Below are 19,104 nucleotides of genomic sequence, written 5' to 3' on the forward strand. Positions count from 1 at the left end.
GACACTAATAAGGCAAAATATGTCAGATGTCTTGAGGTGAATACTTGTTATTTTCCCTAGATCTAAATCAAATACGTTGAATACTTTAAATGTTATTTCTAAAGCATCCTTAATTTATAATTATGGAAGTGTCTGTGCTTTGCCTCTTTTGCAAAGGAAGACCTTCTATTTGCTATGCAGAAAGGAATTTAAAAGGGCATCAAAATGTTAGATTTCTTACCAAATATAAATATAACCTCATTTAATTAGAGAAACAGTTTGAGATATGCGCCTTGGAAGCAGAGAAGTACAGGGTTTTTAAAACACCAGGAAAAAAAAAAAAGTAACATTATAAAACCTTTAACTCAAAATCAGAACGGTTCTTTAATAATCGCAAATGGAACTTTTTACAATCAATTTTCTAACTTTCTGCGCACACTTCCTGGTAAACGCTTGAGTGTCCTCTGTGAGTTACAAAGAGTAAGTTTTCTGTGTTATACAGCTAAAAAAACCTGGACATTCTTAACAACTTGGCATCACATCTTTTTTTAAAAAACAGATCACACAATAATTTAGACAGCATTTATAGCATTATAAAATCAGAATCCCCCCTCTTTAATCACTCACAAGAGCAGCCATTAAGAATACAACAGCTCTAGGAATACAAATAATGAGGATGTAAAACTATCTGTGCAAAACTGCATTATTTTTACTGTCTAAAATTTCAGGGAAGTAACACCGCCAAAAGCAGAGAGAGGATAACAAAGACAAACAGTCATGAAAGTAATGCTACCTTAGATTTTCAAACAGGAATTACATTATGAAGTAAATATTATGTAAAGAAAAAAAAATCTGATGGCACCTTGAACAACAACGACAAGTGTCCTGGAAATTGCAGTTGAACAAGAATTGATAGAGGTTCATGTTAAAGTCTTTCAGAAGTAGCAACTGATTTGGGGGTATCAACTCTAGCATTTCTTTCCATGCAAAAATCTATCTTTCCAACATCTTTGCTTTGCGGGCTACTAATGCATTTAAGAATGAGCAGTCTTTTGAGGAGTGTGCTTTCTTCCATGCATCTGAAATCTTTAAAACAGCTGGATCATTGATTCCCTGGATTTCCCTACTCCAATCCATTTAACTGCAGGAGAGAAAAGCAAACTTTTATTATAAGTAATACAAAGCAAGACCAGATCGTATCTTAAGATCAGATATAAACTTAAGTGCTTAAGATCTTAAGTACCACAGTCTGAAGAAAACCACAGCATATACTATTAGTACATTAAGAAATTATAACTGTCTGTTACTCTCAGAGTAAGAAAGCATTGATAACTTTGAAAAGCAGAAACAGTCCTGAAGCTGCCATAATAAATAAATCAGTTTTCCAGATCGTAGGGAAAAAAAAGATACATAGAAACTATCAGAAAAGTGAAGATCCCCATCATCTCTTAACTCCTAGCTTTGGATGGAATCACAGGATCGTCTTTATTAGGAAGCATAAGAGAAATGTGTTAGTTCAGGACCTCTCACTGTCACAAATATTTAATCACATTAATAGACCAGCAGTCGCACTGGAATGGGTTATAATATAATGACAGTAGACTTAAACCCCTATTATAACCAATCTGAAAAACAATTAAGAAAGTTATAAAAATCTCAGCTGAACAATAACTATAAGCCAAAGAAAGAATGCAATATTATAACATTAACATTTTCAATTCAATTGCTAAATAGATAAAAAGTAAAACAGTAGTTACAAATATCACTAGGTACATCAGAATAAACACAGTGACAAACAAGTTTTAAGTATTTTGAGCATTCATTAAGATACAGTGCAAGACAGGTTTCATGGAGCAGGAACAAAACAAAACAATGACAAAAAAAATCTGGTTTACTTACCAGGAACACCCAACTCCATCTCTATAAAGCGAACATAATTTTGTGCATTTACAGGCAGCTCATTAAACGTCCTTGCATTTGATATGTCCGTATCCCATCCTGGGAGTGTCTCATACTGAACCTCTACTTTATTTAAGACTTCCTGGTTAGCTGAGAAAAACAGGAACGCAAAACATCCACAAAGATTATATATTCTCTACCACCAAACACACAACTGTAAAGCGTTTTATTCTTTCCTTATACAAAGAGGTTTACTCGTAAGATTATACCAGCACTGAAACCAGCAGCTTAAACCACAATATTTTCAGTCCAGAAAACTTTTCAGGAAAAGTAATTCCCAAAAATGTTGATTTTTTTTTTCTTTTCCCCTGAACAAATACCAAGATCCAGCTCCCCCTTCATGAGGGAATTTGATGATCTGAAAGCAAAATTCAGTAACTGTTTCAATTATTTCCCAGAATAGAAGCAGTAAGTATATTCCATTTTTTCCTTCATTTAGTAGCTTGCTACAATGCTGTCCGTCCATTAACTCTGAATCCTGTGATGATTCCAAGTACTGGGAAAGGTGCTAGGCACATTGCTCTGGAATTGAACCATTCCAGTAATTATCTGAACATTAGTCTTGGAACAACACTGGGCAGCAAAACAAAAGCCTTAAGCCTGACAATGGTCAAAATACATTGAAAAAAAACAATTTTTTTGTTGTGTCAGGCATCCTTGCCTTCCTGAAAAAGACAGGGTTCTGCCAAAGGCAGTGTAATTAATGATCTGAGACACGGAGCCTACATAACAAGTCACTCCTGTAAAGACCACTAGTCAACCCAGGAGAAGGGTTTAGGTGCAAGAGGCACAGTAGAGGTGCGAATACAAAACCACAGCTAATCCCCTTCCAATGTGTGTGTAGCAAACAAACTCAGGCTCAGCATACTGCATAATCTTTCCTGGTGCAGGTGAGAGTTCAACAGCAGCAATGTGATAAGGACAGCCTTTATGAACTAGGCATTTTGAGTGAGGGTGAAAGCGGACTATACTGGCTTCAAAGCCTGCAACAGCAAAGAAACACAGAAATTTTGGACTGAGATGTTCACAGGTTAAGGCAAATGATCCTGAATCAATACTGATTTTAATCAGGACAGACAGACAGGCACATTAAGGATGTTGGGTTGCAGAGGCTAAGGATAAGCATTTTCTTTAATGTCATCATCAGCAACAACTAAGTGTTGTCTGCTGTCCAGGTGACCTCCAAAATAGAATAGCTATATTCAAAGGACAAAACCACAAACTAATCACAGACTAAAGCACAGATGGTCTAGAGTACGATGCCAGCCTCCCTCTTTCTGAAGAGGGAATGTGATTGAACATCTAATCTTGGAGGTCCACAGGGATTTTTACTTTGAAGCCTCTCTGCTAAAGCTAGGTGGGAGAAAACTGAAAGCACTTAGAATTGAATGGTCCAAGTTTGTCTGCAATCTTCCATTACTCTGTATTAGTTCAATTCTTTACTTTCCAAAAAGAGAGGAAGAAAAAGAAGGGATACATTTCTTGATGTTTCAAATTATTCTCTCATTTTACTCCAGCAGGTGTGATAATAGGTGCTGTGTGGTAAAGACAAGCCATAAACTGAGTTCAGTGTAGTAACACATGCAGGCACCAATGATTTATCTTTTAGGCTTTCTGCAATATTCCTTATTAACAGCTGAATTAAGATAACGGAGAAAACCGATATAATGGTATCTGATAGTCTGGTGCTATAATTTGGAGAGGGAAAAATGTGATGTTACTTCCAGCTGAAAAAGAATAGCTGAAATTTGGGATCTTGATATCATTGTAAGACAAAGATCTTCCAGCAACTTCCAGAAACTGAACATAAAAAGTCATATAGGTCAGACCAAAGGTGCATCAAGCACAGTGGGGCCTAGCTTCTTGTTCTAGAGTAGAAGGCCAGGGAAAGAGCACAAGATAAAAAAAAAAAAAAAAAAAAAAAAAAAAACAACAACAAAAAAACAACAAGCAAGCATGAAGTAAAGCTTCTCCAAAATAATCTCCCCATTTCCTAAGGATCTGTTTTCAAAGTCTCCTGAGTGTCTGTCTGTGCTGAGATCAACTGATGCCTGAACTTGGACAGAGGACATCAGTAGGACTAGACCATGGCTTTCACATTCCTTTTAAACTGATAAGCTCAGAGCCAGCAGGGAGTTCTATCTTTCTTTCATAAACTCCTAGGACTAAACAGAAATGGAGATATTGGCCAGCTCCACAGCAAGACTACAGCCTCAATATTACCAACTGAAGTCCGCTATAAATTTACAAGACATTTTCAGTTCTTCTTTAACAGGAGATGAAGAAATGCCCACAGAAATCTAAGCTAAAAAAACCTGAGACTCGTATGATTCTCTGATCCAGGTGGAAAAAGGAACAATATATGAAATTTGGCACTTTCTTCCCCCAAGATGGTGGGCACTGTGTGTGTTTCTAATTTAGAGACAGTCATTTCACAAGGATAAATCACTAACATCTCCAAGAGAAGGGAAGGGAGAGAGAAAGAAATACCCTGCCAGCGAGAGACTGCCAGACTAGATCTCTTCTAAATTAAATTCAAAATGTCGAAGTGGCAAGTTTAAAACAAACAAAAAAAAAATTATTCAAGTGCACAGAATGCAGAGATGTAGACAGCGGAAATAATCTAATGGTCTGCAAAACACAAAGTGGGAAGAGTTACCTTTTGTTTTTTTATGCCGGGGTAGGGGTATAAGTAACCTGAAGCATATGTGCTGAAAATCCTGCCAAATGTTGAGGAGTATAGCAGGGAGAGAGGTGTGGAACACAGAGGCACTGAGAGAGACAACATCTTCCAGCTTACCAGAAGTTCAGCTCAAACTCCTTCCTGACACTTAAGGAAGACAGCATGTCAACAGCAAAGACACCAGTTTCTACTAAATTTCTACTAGAATTCTTAATTGTTCATACAGTAAAGAAAAATACAGTCCAGCAGGTGAGCCACGTTGCACTGCTGTGACCAAAGGTCAGCTACCTGTCACCTGGGCATATACAGGGAGCAAAGCCTGCCCGCAGGAGTTTTAACAACAACATTCTGGTCCCATCTGAGAGACACAATGAATGAGGGGCCAGGAAGGAAGTAATCACTGAGGTCTTAAATACTGGAAAACACGGCCACCTGTTTTTGTCATCTTTAGTGATGGACTGCCAAAGAAGGTCCTCCTGGCTTGAGCACCACAGTCCAAATAGCCCCCAGGTTAGATGACAGGGCTACAGATAAAGCATTTGAGTAGCTCTCAGTTCAAGATGCAATCTTGAATAATCACATTATGTTCAGAAGCCATCTGACGTACACACAAATGTCCTTAATATTTTGAGAAGGGCATCAATCAGGGAATATCTGAGTCTTCTAAAGGGAAAAGCATTCCCTGGTTTGGCACAAACTTGAATAAAAGTGCATGCCATGTCATTCAGTATGCATTCAGACTGTCACTGGCACTTTTGTTGGAAGATACTGAAGGACAAACTTTAGAGAACTCCCCCAAGCACATGGAGAAACAGAAGATTTTTTTTGTTAATGCCTTATGAATTTCTCTAACAGCTATGTGCTATTTTCAGGGACTACTGGCAGATCATCACTTATTTCTTCACCCACAATTAAATCTTTATACTCCATAAATCCTGCTGTGAGTTGCATCTGATTACTACAGTTGATCTCCTCAACCACAAAAGGTTCTCAGCTGATGATATCATATGGAAAATTGTAACCTGCGACCAGCATCAAACCCCGAGGTAGTAATTAGAATGGAAACAGGTATCCATGTGCACATTAGAAAAATTAGAAATCCTGATCTTTAGTACTGGTTAATATTCTTCCTTTTTCTGAAGTATTTCTACTGTAGCAAACTGAAAAAAGATGGAAAAATGTTTTGTGTACCTGAATAGTTTAACACGCAGGTACATTTTTCAGATAAAACTTATCACTAAAACAACCATCGTTCGTCTCGGGAGCTATAGTTTCTATAATGCTAAGAGGACGTATGATGGTCCTACATTAGAAAATAGTTTTGTTTTCACCGAAACTAATTGCTCATTCCTCACCCTCCCTTTTCCCTCTTTTCCATTGCATAGGTCTAACAGGTTTTTGGCTGCTCTGTGCTCTGTTCAGGGAACCGAACTGTTAGGAAAATAATACAGGTAGGGAAAAACCTGGCTTTTTAAGGGTATCCATTCTCTCGTGTGGTTCACTGCACGCTTAAATGGAGACTTGTCCTGCTAGAAGAGGGCATGAATACAGTAGTGGGAATGAAAGACTGGGTTTTTAGTGTGAAACAAGCTTCCAATTTAGCTTGAAGGTAATGCAGTATGTATTAAAGGAAAGGGATAAAGCACGAACAACATCCACGTTTAAGAAGTTTTATATAGCATTGTGCATTTTTCCAGTAGACAAATGACAATGCTTTGTACAGGTGTCTTTAGGGTGCAGGTACAGGTGTGGTACAGGGTGCCTCTGGTGCACCTGGGAAGACATTAATGGCTTGATGCTGAAGTAACACATTCCTGTCATAAATCTTACAGGTCAAATGCATTTTGGTATCCAATTACATTTCACGAAAATCTGAAATTGTTAAACAAGCAGTCTTACCAGGAAAATGAGGTATGATTTCACCATCTAGTTTGTATGCAACACCAACTTTTATTTCTGGAAATACATCCAAGATATCCAATTTGGTAAGCGCCAATCTATAAAAAAACATTACTTTGGTTAAACAAATTCAACAACTCTCATCAATCTGTAAAATTACCAAAAGGAAAATTGATTCCTGCATATTGCAATTAATTGTCTTTCCTTAGAGAAACAGCTCATATGGCACTAATCTATTTATCTGGTGTGACTTTAAAAAAAAAAAAAAAAAAAAACACCAACTTAAACCAGCCTTTTTGTTCCATCCTTAAGATCTAGTACTATAATAAAATGACAAAATCCAAAGAACATGTATTATCCAATTAAAGTGACTGGTCTATAGCTTTAAGTGTTAGAATTTTAATCGGTCAGGGTGCTGCCAAGATACTTTATGGCCATACATTTGAGACTGTTTCATAGCATGATGCCTGTTGCTGTCTGTTCCTGTCCTCTGCCACTGAAGGCAGCAAAATAATCAAACACTGGCTCTGTAAATACCTGGCTGCATCCTATTTTAAATAAAAAACACAAGCAACAAGAAAAACAAGAAAATTTAAGTCAGGCATGTATATACAGTTTGATCTACTAGAAATTTTATACCAGGTTTTTTTCAGACACCTATTCTCATTTTAATTAAAATCCCAAAGCCATATCCAAATTTTCTACATTTACAGATGCTGCTGAAGATACTGATGGGCTCCCATCTGTACCAAAACTAACAAAATAAAACCCCTCAAACTGTATCAGGTCTTAAGACCCTTTTAATGCATTTGATTTGGTTGAGGTTTGGTGCGATAGCAGTTGTTGGGGTAGCTTGAAGCATCAAGTACTAAGATATGTAAGTGCTTCTTAGATCATTTTTAAATGAGAAATAACAATGCGCTACAAGTAAAAGACAGAAAAAATTATGAGTATCAAAGTGTCAAATATAAAACCACTTAATGCTAGGAAAAATAAGGGACAGCTAATTTATCAAAATTCCAAAACAATCAACAAATCAGTACTAATAGTCTGAATGTTACTAATGAGTATATGTACAATTTACAGCACTCTGTAGCATTTTATGATTTTACGTCAAGTTGCCAGCAAGCTGTCAAAATAACTCACGCAGTAAATCCATTAATCATGTAGGCATATCGGAGTAACACAAGGTCCAGCCAGCCACATCTTCTCTTTCTACCAGTAGTAACACCAAACTCTTTACCTCTCGTTTGCAGCAATTCTCCAATTTCCTAACAAAGAGCAATACAATTACATAAGCCTTTTTTTATTATTTGCAATACATGATGCAGCTGTACACCTAATAACATTTTACAATATCGTAAATAACCTTAAAATTACCAGTTTTTCACAAAGTTGCCCATTGGGATGAAAACAGAAATACAAAATGCCATTTCTAATTCAAGAGCAAATCCCTCAAACTTTGCTCCTGCTCTAGCCTTCTATTCCATAGGAAGGTCTGAGAAACTGCCAGATTTGGCAGTCATTTAAGCTCAGTCTAGAACCAGAAGAACGAGACATCCAAACACACTGTCATCTACTTGCATTTAACCAGTAACGCTGATTTAACAGTCAACAGACACACCGAGTTATTTCGCCCAGTTAAAGGTCACATCTAGGGCTGATGATACTCACGTTATTTTGTTCCGTAGGAAAGGCACCAATTCCAACTCTTGTTGTATATGCTTTCACAACTCCATACACCTCCCCAACATTCTGTGGTGGCATGCCCAGACCTGTACACACACCTCCAACTGTGCAGTTTGATGAAGTCACAAAAGGATATGTGCCTATTGAAAAAATTGGGTTTAAATAATAAAACACTGGTTGTAAACTACTTAAAAAAATATCTAACCTGGTGAGGAACAGTACTTGCATTGCACTTACCTAGGTTTTACAACACTAAAAAACAAAACAAAACCACAATAAATGTATTTTGAGGTCAAGAACATATTTAATGAGCTTGTAGCTTTGTATGTACATAGTCTGATCCTTCTTTATTGAAAAAGGTAAAAAACTTACTGCTTACTTCAACTGGTACAGAGGCAGAAGTTGAGTACATAACAACGCTGAATGACCATAAGTCAAAAATTGGAATAAGACACCAGAAAACCATGCCTTGCTATCTTATGTAAAATATATTCACTAATAGAACAATGTGAAAATTTTAAGGGAAACTCTTCAAAAAATGGTATCAAGAAGTTGGAAAATACAGGATTAGCATTTCTTATTTTGGGAGAAAAAATAAAATACAAGCTCTACATACTGGGCAGCACATTATAAAGATAAGAAACTGCGAAGAAATGTAGAATTCTGGAAAATAATTATTTTGCTTACATAATCAGATGAAAAAAAATTATTTCCACAATCAAAGAAAATTAAAGAATAAAAAGACTCCTGGAATATAGCCTAGTTCGTTAGTGGTGAGAGTTCTTGTCTAGTTAAATATTCAGCCCTTATCTAAAAAGCATCCTGGACAGCAAAGGTAAAATAGTTAAACATCTCAAAATCCTTAGGTTTATACTTTTACTTAAAAAAAAAAAAAAAAACAAAAAAAAAACCAAAAAAAACAGTAGATGAAACTGAGCATGCTAGTCCTTAGTTGATTTGTATTCTGAACAAATTCAGCCACAGAGTAACTACATTAAGTGACAGACTTTTACCTATGCTTCAGACTTCCCCCCCTTCCCCTTTCGGTATAAGGGTCAGATGGGTAAGAGAGGAACAACCAAGAGAAATGGAACTGAAAACAATACAGACAACTTTTGAAAGTCAAAATCCTTCACAGTTTGGTGAGGTTTTGCAGACCAGCTTCAGGTATCTTTAGCTTCTTTTGCTTAACGCACATTTCCCAAGAGAAAGACATGGGCTTACAGGTGATACATAACAGCACTCTGCAAGCACTAATTAGTCTTTATCTTTCTTAGGACACAGTAGTTGAGCTTTTCTTTGCTGACAGGTAAATACAGCTCACGGATTTCACAGAGTCAATGAAACAATTTTTACTCATTTTCACCTCCCAGCCTGGTATATTGATACTGGTTTATCCTCACTCAGTATTTAAAAAGACCACACACCTGCACCCCCACCCCGCCGACATACACACAGGCCAGCTTCATTACACACTCTAGAAAAGCGGGATGGACTGCAAGGCTGGGGATTTACCATCCTCACTGCCCACAGACACACACTGATAAAACTCACACCGCTGTATGAAGACTTCTGTGCACAAAGGCACAAAAAATTGCCCAATAACCACTGTCAAATCTTTTTTACCACACCTCGTTTGTTGTTAACCCAAGTGTCCAATCCACCGATGGTATCTACCTAAGGAGAGCAGATACTCTCTCTCTCTCTGGGTCTCACAGCAAAGGCAGGAGAAAACTGTACATATTATAGATGTACCTGAGGAGTTCCAGACTGTTTGCATTTCCTGTACTTTATGAAACCCAAAATCCTCCCTACTTACAAAAAACAACACCCCTTAAGGTCTTTGCAAATATCTCAGTTTTGCATCAAACATTTCCCTATAACAAGCATATCTGGAGACTTCTTTCCTTTTTTTTTTTCTTTTTTTTTTTTTGACTTGTTGAAAAAGGAAGTTTCTTCCAATATTCAGATTATCACAGGAGAATTTGGTGCTTACACTTACAGTGATTAGTCTCAAGACGCACCTTCCTCTTAAAAGAAGAGGTTTTCAAACTCAGCATGTTTGAAAATGCCCCAATATCAGAACTCATCAGCTGAGAGCAAAGCACGTGCCAATTTTATGTTTGTTTGACCTTAGTCATTACAGGCTTAAGCATCTTTCCAACAACAAAAATGATGCACTTACAAGGCTAGTGAGACTGAAGAAAAACGTGACAAAATGCAGAAGCCAATCATATAGGTCACTTATGCCTATACATAGGTATAACAATTTACAATAAAATAAACATAATCTCATTTAAAAAGCTGTTTCTATCAAAAATCTACTGACTTTATTAGCAAAATTACAGTGTTTTAAGAATAAGTGCACCATTTATAATTTCAAATTGATGGAGATCATCTTTTCACTCTTGCCTCATTACCAATCCCAATCACCAGCATCTTCCATCAGGAAACAATGGAAAACTTAAGTGTTATATAAAGGGTTGGGGGGCGGGGGGAGGGGAAGGCAAGCTGACTCTCGGAAAGTCAACAAGTATTTTTGCATATTTACCTTGCCTCTGAAAGCTCTCCATAGACATACATACGACAGAGTTATTTCATATGCAATTTATAGACATTGAAGTAAAACTACACACTACTGAAGAATAGTCACCTGATCCATACTGTCATTCAAATAATTAATCTTCGCAGAGTCTAAAGCTTTTCAAAAGAATGTAATTATAAACTTCCCCCTCCTGCAATTATTTGCTAGTCATAGAGAGCACTGTTCTTCCAAAACACAAAACATTTCTGCCACTGAAACAGTTAGCACAGAAGTCTGTTTAGTGTTCCTCTTTCACAACATAAGTATATAGCGATATGTGTCTCAAAAAGGTTATACATACCAAAATCTATGTCCAGCAGTGCTGCATTTGCACCTTCTACTAAGATCTTCTTTGGTGGTCCGTGTAAAGCTTCATACATGAAATAAACACCATCCCTTACCATTGGTTTTATTTTTTCCATGCAGCCCTGAATAATACAAAAGACTATTGTATAGTATAATTCCATTATGATAAAGCCAGCCACAATACACAAGTGCTAGTGCTCCCTCACAACAATATTCTCATTCCTTTTGAAAAGGAAAAGCAAACACAAAAAAAATGCTAAATATGCCATAATATGCGAACAAGGGAAGGAAGGAAGAACATTAGACATGTATGCTCTTCCTATGAGGAAAGAAAGAAAAAAGAGGAAAAAAGGGGGGAAAAAAAGAATAAAGAAATAAAATCCAGACTTCTGAAATGCTTTAGAAATATTCATGCTTGAGTATAATCACAATACTTTACTGTATTCAGTATTTAATTTCCAAATGTTCAAAATTTCTCCCCCAAAATGAGCATGTGGGGAGTTCTACTCCTGGCCATCTGAAGCCAACAAATGCACACAATTGTAAAGCAGCATTAATCTGTGATATATACACGGGTATGTTTGTAAGTAGAAGTAAAAAGTTACTTATTGGAATTAAGGGCCAAGCACCTGAGTGCCGCCAAGCAGCTGGATGTGAGAAGCCAGTAATGTTCAGATTAACACTTGGTACACAGCTTTTTTTCCCCGTGAGAACATATGGAAGTTCTTATTCTAATGATTCACTTCACATTAAATATAATGCTTTGTCTTTCAGAATTTAATCAGGTGCATTAGCATAAAACAAACACTACATACAAGTAATTCTCCTCAAGCTACAAATAAATGTTGTTTCCATCCTAACAATGAGTTTCAGATATTGTGTAATCCTAATGTGTATTAAGTAAAATATAAAGCATTATAAAACCCTCAACTGTAACCAATTTTTCGGTCTATGTATTGATAAAAATACTACAACTCAACGTGTAACAGATATTATTTAAAGTAAGACAATCAGAAGTGTTAAGAACACCCACATACTCCATTCCAGAGCTGGTAAATTGAATTTAGTGGCAACTAAAGATACAAGAAGGATTATTTCTTTGGCCTGATTTTCTGAAAGAACTAAACATGTAACTGCACACCCTCCCGTGTTCCACACATACCTCAATGGTTTTAAAAAAATCTGTCAGATTTGGTTGAAGTTTTATAAGCAGTAAGAAAAAAAAAAATATATCTCCTACAGTTAAGTTACTATAAAATGCATGAACAAAAAAGGTGGGTAGGGGTAGGACACCTGACAGTTTTTTTCAATTAAGAACCTTGGTGCACTGCAAAAACTACACTACTAGGCATTAGAGAATTAATACTAAGAAATCTCACAACTGTCCCAATTGCAGGGAAAACATCAAACCAGAATTCATAATTAATCACAAGACTATTGTGATTGCTGGCAATCAGGCTTCATTAGTTCTGCTGCTATCAACTTACATTTTTCTATGTTGTTAGACAGTGGGGTTTCTTTCCTTTAAGGCTTATTACTTAGATTAATAATTTACTTCAGTTCTTAAGTTTTGACACAAGGAATGAATATTCTGCTTTACAATGAAAATCACCTTCCCCAATTACAATTTCGAGTTCTTTATTTCTAGCTGGTACATTTGAGCAAGCAGAAGTCAAATACAATTCTCCCCTTACAAGCCTGTTCCTTAAAGTTTACAATATTTCTCTTGAAACAAAGTTTTGAAATGCTGCATAAAGTGGGGTCAAAAGTGCCTTTAAGGATGCGAGTAGACTCTTTAAAAGTGATCCATACCAATTTCCCACGATATGTACTGTGTTTTAACTCCTAACACAAGCACGAGCATCAGTCACCGAGAGATTTATGTACCAACAGCAGCACACAGTGATTATATCATTTAACAGACAGAAGCAGGCTTACCTTGAGCTTTTTCAATTCCCCTTCAATATCTATCTCTAAGGTAGGATATATCGCCTTGTACTGATTGGCTAACACTTTGAACCTGGAAGGCAAAAATGCTTCACTAAGGTTTTTGTTCTCCTCCTCAAGCCCCCACCAACCTCAGGTTTTACTAGCTATGTAACTGCAGAAGCTACCAGCTATGCAAGTAATTAAACATTCTTAAAGAATAAAATATTCTAGTAATTAGAAATAGATAATTTAATTACAAAGATATTTTAAAATTTTCATTTTAAAAGCAACAGCAACCAGATATAATTGCTTACACAGGGTACTACCCAGAAACCGAAAACCAAGCTTACAACTGTGCATTAAAAACCAGAAATTACCTCTCAGAAAATTCATCAAAATCAGAAACAAGATCACACATTCTGAGTCCACTTCGAGCTGCTTTTGAAGAATATACTGGACCGATTCCTTTTTTGGTAGTTCCCAAACTTTCAAGAGATAACAACAGCAGTTATTCTTGATATAAAACAAAGGTGTTTCTTCTTTAAAGCTAATACATCCTTAGCATAAAATGAAATGCTGTTATTTTAGAATATTGTTTTAATTTAGAACCTTGTTTTAAGCATTTAAAACACAAGATACTTTTAGTATGCAACTTAGTTTCAGAACATTATTGTTTATAGACATTAATATATTTATTTGCTACATACTTCTGTTTTTAAACCAGTAACTTCCCATACTTTAGTGAACTCTCATACATTTATTTCTATACAATTCTCAACTTCTACACTTAAGGAACTGAATGCCAAGACAGCATCCTTCAGTATTATGAATTAAAACTAACTAAACACCTTCCTAAAAAATTGTCCTGAAGACCTAAAGAAAGTCCTCCATAAAGCAAAATTCAAAACAATAATATTGGAAAAAACCAAATTCTTCCAAATACATTCAATACTGAGTAATCTCAGGAAGTGATGTTTGCCTCCAGTCCGAAAAGAAAGACATTCTAATTAACTTTGCATCACATATTATCATTTAATCAGACCAGGACACTGTGGCTTAAACAACTGACTCCAGCCTCCACCACAATTCATACCCTTCACAGAGAATGTTTTTAGTGAAGAACTGGTTTCCATTTATTTTGTTTCATTAAGACATGCCAATTCAAAAAAGAGTTGAGCTGTCAGAAGACTGTATTTATAGAAGTTACAACAACTGTATAAGCATAATATACCATATTAGATCACCTTTTCTATAACCTTTCTGCAAGGGAAGCTACATGAGCCTTACTTGTGACTGGTTTAGAGCTATATTTGAATAGATAAAAGCATTCAGTTAAAATAAAAAATAAACTTACTATTTATAATGATCAACTTTGAACTGTTAAACACAGAAGAGTTTTAATACCAAACTTGCTATGCAGTCAAATCTCCAGTTAAGGCATGCTAGCAGGCTATTTCAATTCCTCATCACACCCCAAACAAACAGGCGACATGTCTTTGGATAATACGTTTATGACAGGCTGTTCTCAGCCAGTCTGTAGTACTTCCCCCACGACAGTCACTTAAATAGCCTCAGAATTTAGGAAGAAATAGATAACTTAGTACTTTCAACCCATCAGCAGTTTTAACGAACTTGAAAACTGTATGATCGTGGCCAAATTTCAAGAACCTCACAGAAAGAAATGCAGCACTTTTAAGAGTGACTTAAGTTTTTTAGTTTTGATTGCAATTTTGTGTTCTGGGTTTCTTTAAAACAAATTAATTGGAGAGAACTGGTTATTTCTTCATTGGGTTTTCCTTTGCAATCTTTAATACTAACTAGTAGCATGGTTCCTTCTCAAAGTAGCTGTGTTTTTAATTGCAGATATTGTCATACAGCAGTTTTAGCTTGCGCTCCATAAACATTCAAGAATAGCTGATATACATATACTGGCTCAAAAAAAAAAGTATACTGTTCCAAATATATATATTATATATATATGGATGGATGTATATTCTTCCTGTTTACTTTTTAATACCTGAAATAACAGGTAACAAGACAGCTGGTACAGGACAGTCAAATGCAAAAATGACCCACTGCAAGAATAACTGACAAATTACCACTCAGTAGCAACCTGTGTGAAGCAAGATATGCCAATATCAGACATCCTCTTCAAAGGTTATTGCCTTGGATACCTTTTACAGGTCTCAGTGAGGAAGACTGAGTTACTTTTCATCTGCACAGACAAACTTCCAAGAAGAGAGACCGAGTTTACTGGTATCTCAGAAGTCTATAGTGCTGCATTACTTTCCAGCTGCAGATATGTCACAGTTAATTCTGCCAGCTTCTTTCCCATCCTCAAGAACCAGTGAGCTACTTGGAAACCACAAGTTAGAAACAAGGCAGCTAGTTTCTAGAAGTTTCAAAAGCTTCAGAAAGTCAGCAGCAGCATGTAGTAGACAACGTGAGCATTTACATACACCTCTGACAACAAAGCCTCATGAGATACCAAACCAGTCATATCAGACCTTTTAAGTTACTTGGAGATGACAAAAGGTCCTTCAATCTTTGTAAACAGAAATATATTTTTACAGAAAAATATACTTCCAGTAAACAAAACATTAGGAAGCAGGAAACCTTTTTATAAAGCAAATTAAGAACTAGGAACTTTTTCATAAGGCAAAATATCAAGATATAACCCTTTCATTAAGAATATAATCTTTTGCTAGCCACTGGAGAACAAAAGTCTAGGAAATAATCCCTGCATATTCCACATTAAAGAGTTATCAGGATAAAGAATACTTTTTTAAACTTGATGACAAATAACATAAATCTAATGTATTAAGTCATATGGTTTTATGTAATAAACTATTTGATGTTTGACAAAATAAAACTACTTACTTCTTTCCTGCTTGTTCTTGCCTCTGTTGTTCTTGGATGCCATCAGCAGCCTGGTGGAAATCAAATACTATGAAAATAAAAACAACAAATACAAAATTTGTGAGATACAAATTACCATATCAGTAACAATTTCTTCAAATCAGTTCTAGCCCTGTTCATCAATGTGGAAAACAAAAATATACACACTGGAGAAACAAATAAAATGACATCTTTTTTCTCCTCTTTTACATTTTCTTCACAGGGAAGAGATCTAATGTTTTTCAGGGACTTTTTTTTTTTAATCATTTTGTAGACTACTTGCAGACTGTGTATGTACCTCCCACAGAATAACTAAGCCATTTCAGCTTTGTAGTGGCCCAAAAGAATGTATAGAGGACAACAAAGAAAACATGTGGTTGAAAAAAACATGGAAAACAGGTTATAATAAAAAATGTCACATGCTGAACTTTAAGCTGGGAACTTTCAGTAAACATTCTCAAGCTTTCTTCAACCATTTTATGTTTTAGACAACATCAATTAAAATATATTTGGAAATATAAGAGCTGCCATCATTGTCTGTTACATAAACAGAAAACATCTTCACAAGCATCAATGATTTTTTTTAAAGCATTACATACTATTAATGACAAAGATTATTCAAAGTACTCCTTGCAACAAGTCTTCATCTGACATAAAAGAAAAAAAAAAAAAAAAAAAACCTGACAAGACTCCTCAAATACAAACAGTGGGGCAACAGTTTGCAGGTTAACAGAAGCCAGCTTATTTTTCTTAAATACTACATTCTGTAAGTTAAACAACTAAACTATCCATCACACAGGAAAGACTGAAAACTTGCAAGAAACAGACTCATTTAACAAGTACTCTAGTCCCTCTAGAACAGGAGTGGTTTTCCATGTTTGCCTTACCAATTTATTTTTCTGTTTATTTCCACACATCCCCATAATTTAAAGGATTAGATTATCCCCAGCAGCTTGAACCCATTTTTGGTTGATCTTTTGTTAGACTAATCATTCACAGCCTGCCAATACCCATTTTAGCGGAGGCCTATTTATCAGGGCAACAGATCTCCGGACTGTTACCAAAGCTTTCTAAACAAAAGCATTCTGAAAGCTCATTTCTGTTAAGAGGCTGAATGGTTATGGGTGACAGTAACTGGTCCTTCTTACTCTGGACCTGTTTAGTTATGAAAACTTTACAGTATTGCCATTGCAATATAATCATCGCAGAACAGTTTTTTCTAATAATCCCAGTCATTTCCAAGTAATTCACCTACTGTGATTCTATTAAGAGAAAGGATTGCAGTTAACTCAAGAACAGTTACTCAGCTATTTCAAACTCAGCACCTTCTCCAAAGTAAAAAAGTATTTATGCTGAAAGAACATAATCCAGATTGGTAAAAAAAAAAAACAAACCCAAGAAGCAAAACCAAAAGCAAATTCTTTTTTCCGGTGTTGCAAGCTTTTATCTGGCAGGTCTAAAAGTCTGCATCTTCAGGAAATGACTACCACAGCAGCAATAAACCCCAAGTATTAGGAAAAGGGCTATGTAACCATTATGTTACAGTATCTACAGATCTAATTTAAAGGATGAATTTACATAATAAATATGTCCTAGAAGTGACACAGGAAGAGCCTCTGAAGCTCTGTGTTGGTGGTTTGGACTCTAAACACTATTTTACTCTAGGCTCTGAACTGCAGACTTGCCTGGAACATATAGGCTGCATCAACGCTTGACTGCTGAGCTCCCCAGGAGAGCGCTGCTGTTCTCTCCACCCTTACGGAGTCCTTCCCAAGAATTCTCCTTACTGGAGTACATGGCAATTTACTGGGTAGGGAGCCTTCTAGTTTAAGTCACACCCCATCACATGGTTTCCCAGCAGAGAAGTTGCAGTAAACAACGCTACTTTTACACCAAAGGGGGAAATGAATCCTTCAGTTAATTAACTTCTGGACCGCTTTTGACTGCTTTGCACCTCTCACCTTAGGCTTGGAAAGTGAACCTGCTTTCCTGACTAGGGTATGCTGAAGGAATAGGATTAAAGAGTTCCCAGAATAGAAACCTGGGAAGGTCCTGAGCAGTGAACGATTTTTTTTCTAGGATCTTCAATAAACCAAAGCAGCATATAGAGACTTAATCCAAAGAAAAGTCCATGTCTATATACAGACATGGCCAAAAACTGTAATTTTTACTGCTACGGAAAGTTCAGAGAAAACAAAGATTAACAACAACAAAAAAAAACAACAAAAAACTAAACCACAAACAGGAACTTACCAATATGAGCCCTGTCAGAAATTATTAGTCTTTTTTCCCAGCCTTCTAGCCCTTAAAAGACAAAACGAAATAATTATGTGCTATATAGCATTTTTGTCTTCTGATGTATAAAGAATAAATACTTCTCATGTTTAGTCTTCAATCAATTTAAAGATTGAACAATCATGTGCCAGAGGTAAAAAAGTAGATTTCAATAATTAAAACTTGGCATCAGTCTACACAGTTGAGAAAGTCAGGCTTATTTTGGAGAAGAATTCTAGCTATTCTACTAGTTCCTCAATTCCAGCAATCAATTACTAGCTTTTTGGGTTTTTAATAACCTAGACCACTGCTTTACCTCACTTATAGTAGACTGCTGCCAAGTATGGCCATAGACATAACAGATAGTATCCAAAAACTGAGTTCAGAATCAAGAAGTGATTACCACAGCATTTGTTTACATTAACGCGTATCAAACTGTACACTAATGTTCTAAGAGGTAAGACGACTATGAGCAGATAACATGCTTCAACAAATTGTTTAACTTCTTAAATTCACTACTTCAAGCAAAGAAAAATGTCTGCAGATAATTCATATTTAGAACATGTTGTCTTCTGAAACTGTAGGGACTCCTTTTGTCTGTCTTCCCATGAGGGCCCTGGGACTTCTAGTGAAACTCCTGTCAGAAACCAGCAGCTAAATGGATTTCTGGAAAAACGCATTGTATATAACTGCTACAAAGGTATCCTCTATCTAAATCTTCTGAGGTGGGTGCCACGAACTATTTTAAGAGTAGTATCTTAAAATTTTCTCACCTTTTCCTTTCTTTAAGTTTTTTTCAGCTTCTTCAAAGAGTCCTGGCAAATGAATTACAACACCATTTCCTGAAGAAAACCATTACATAAAAGTTAATTATGTTAGGCATGGAAAAAAATATTCCAAACAA

The 19,104-nt window shown here is 36.0% G+C and overlaps 1 protein-coding gene across 2 annotated transcripts in view; it reads right to left on the minus strand.

The window, feature by feature from the left end:
- Positions 1–344: 344 nt before the first annotated feature.
- Positions 345–19,104, minus strand: part of ADSS2 (adenylosuccinate synthase 2) — a 40,551-nt gene continuing 21,791 nt past the window's right edge. Inside the window, exons 3-13 of one of the 2 annotated variants that reach the window (XM_080390479.1) lie at positions 18,974–19,042; positions 18,180–18,230; positions 15,909–15,975; positions 13,406–13,513; positions 13,038–13,119; positions 11,095–11,221; positions 8,195–8,349; positions 7,667–7,791; positions 6,521–6,618; positions 1,879–2,028; positions 345–1,120 (exon numbers count right to left, since the gene is read on the minus strand). In XM_080390479.1, the coding sequence (XP_080246605.1) occupies positions 1,068–1,120; positions 1,879–2,028; positions 6,521–6,618; positions 7,667–7,791; positions 8,195–8,349; positions 11,095–11,221; positions 13,038–13,119; positions 13,406–13,513; positions 15,909–15,975; positions 18,180–18,230; positions 18,974–19,042 (1,085 nt within the window). In that variant the 3' untranslated portion in view covers positions 345–1,067. Of the gene's footprint in view, positions 1,121–1,878; positions 2,029–6,520; positions 6,619–7,666; positions 7,792–8,194; positions 8,350–11,094; positions 11,222–13,037; positions 13,120–13,405; positions 13,514–14,382; positions 14,534–15,908; positions 15,976–18,179; positions 18,231–18,973; positions 19,043–19,104 lie in introns of those variants that run through there. The other variant, XM_080390480.1, reaches the window with a different exon arrangement.

The sequence above is a fragment of the Falco punctatus genome (genome assembly GCF_963210335.1).
Source record: "Falco punctatus genome assembly, chromosome: 5".
In the NCBI taxonomy this organism is placed as follows: domain Eukaryota; kingdom Metazoa; phylum Chordata; class Aves; order Falconiformes; family Falconidae; genus Falco; species Falco punctatus.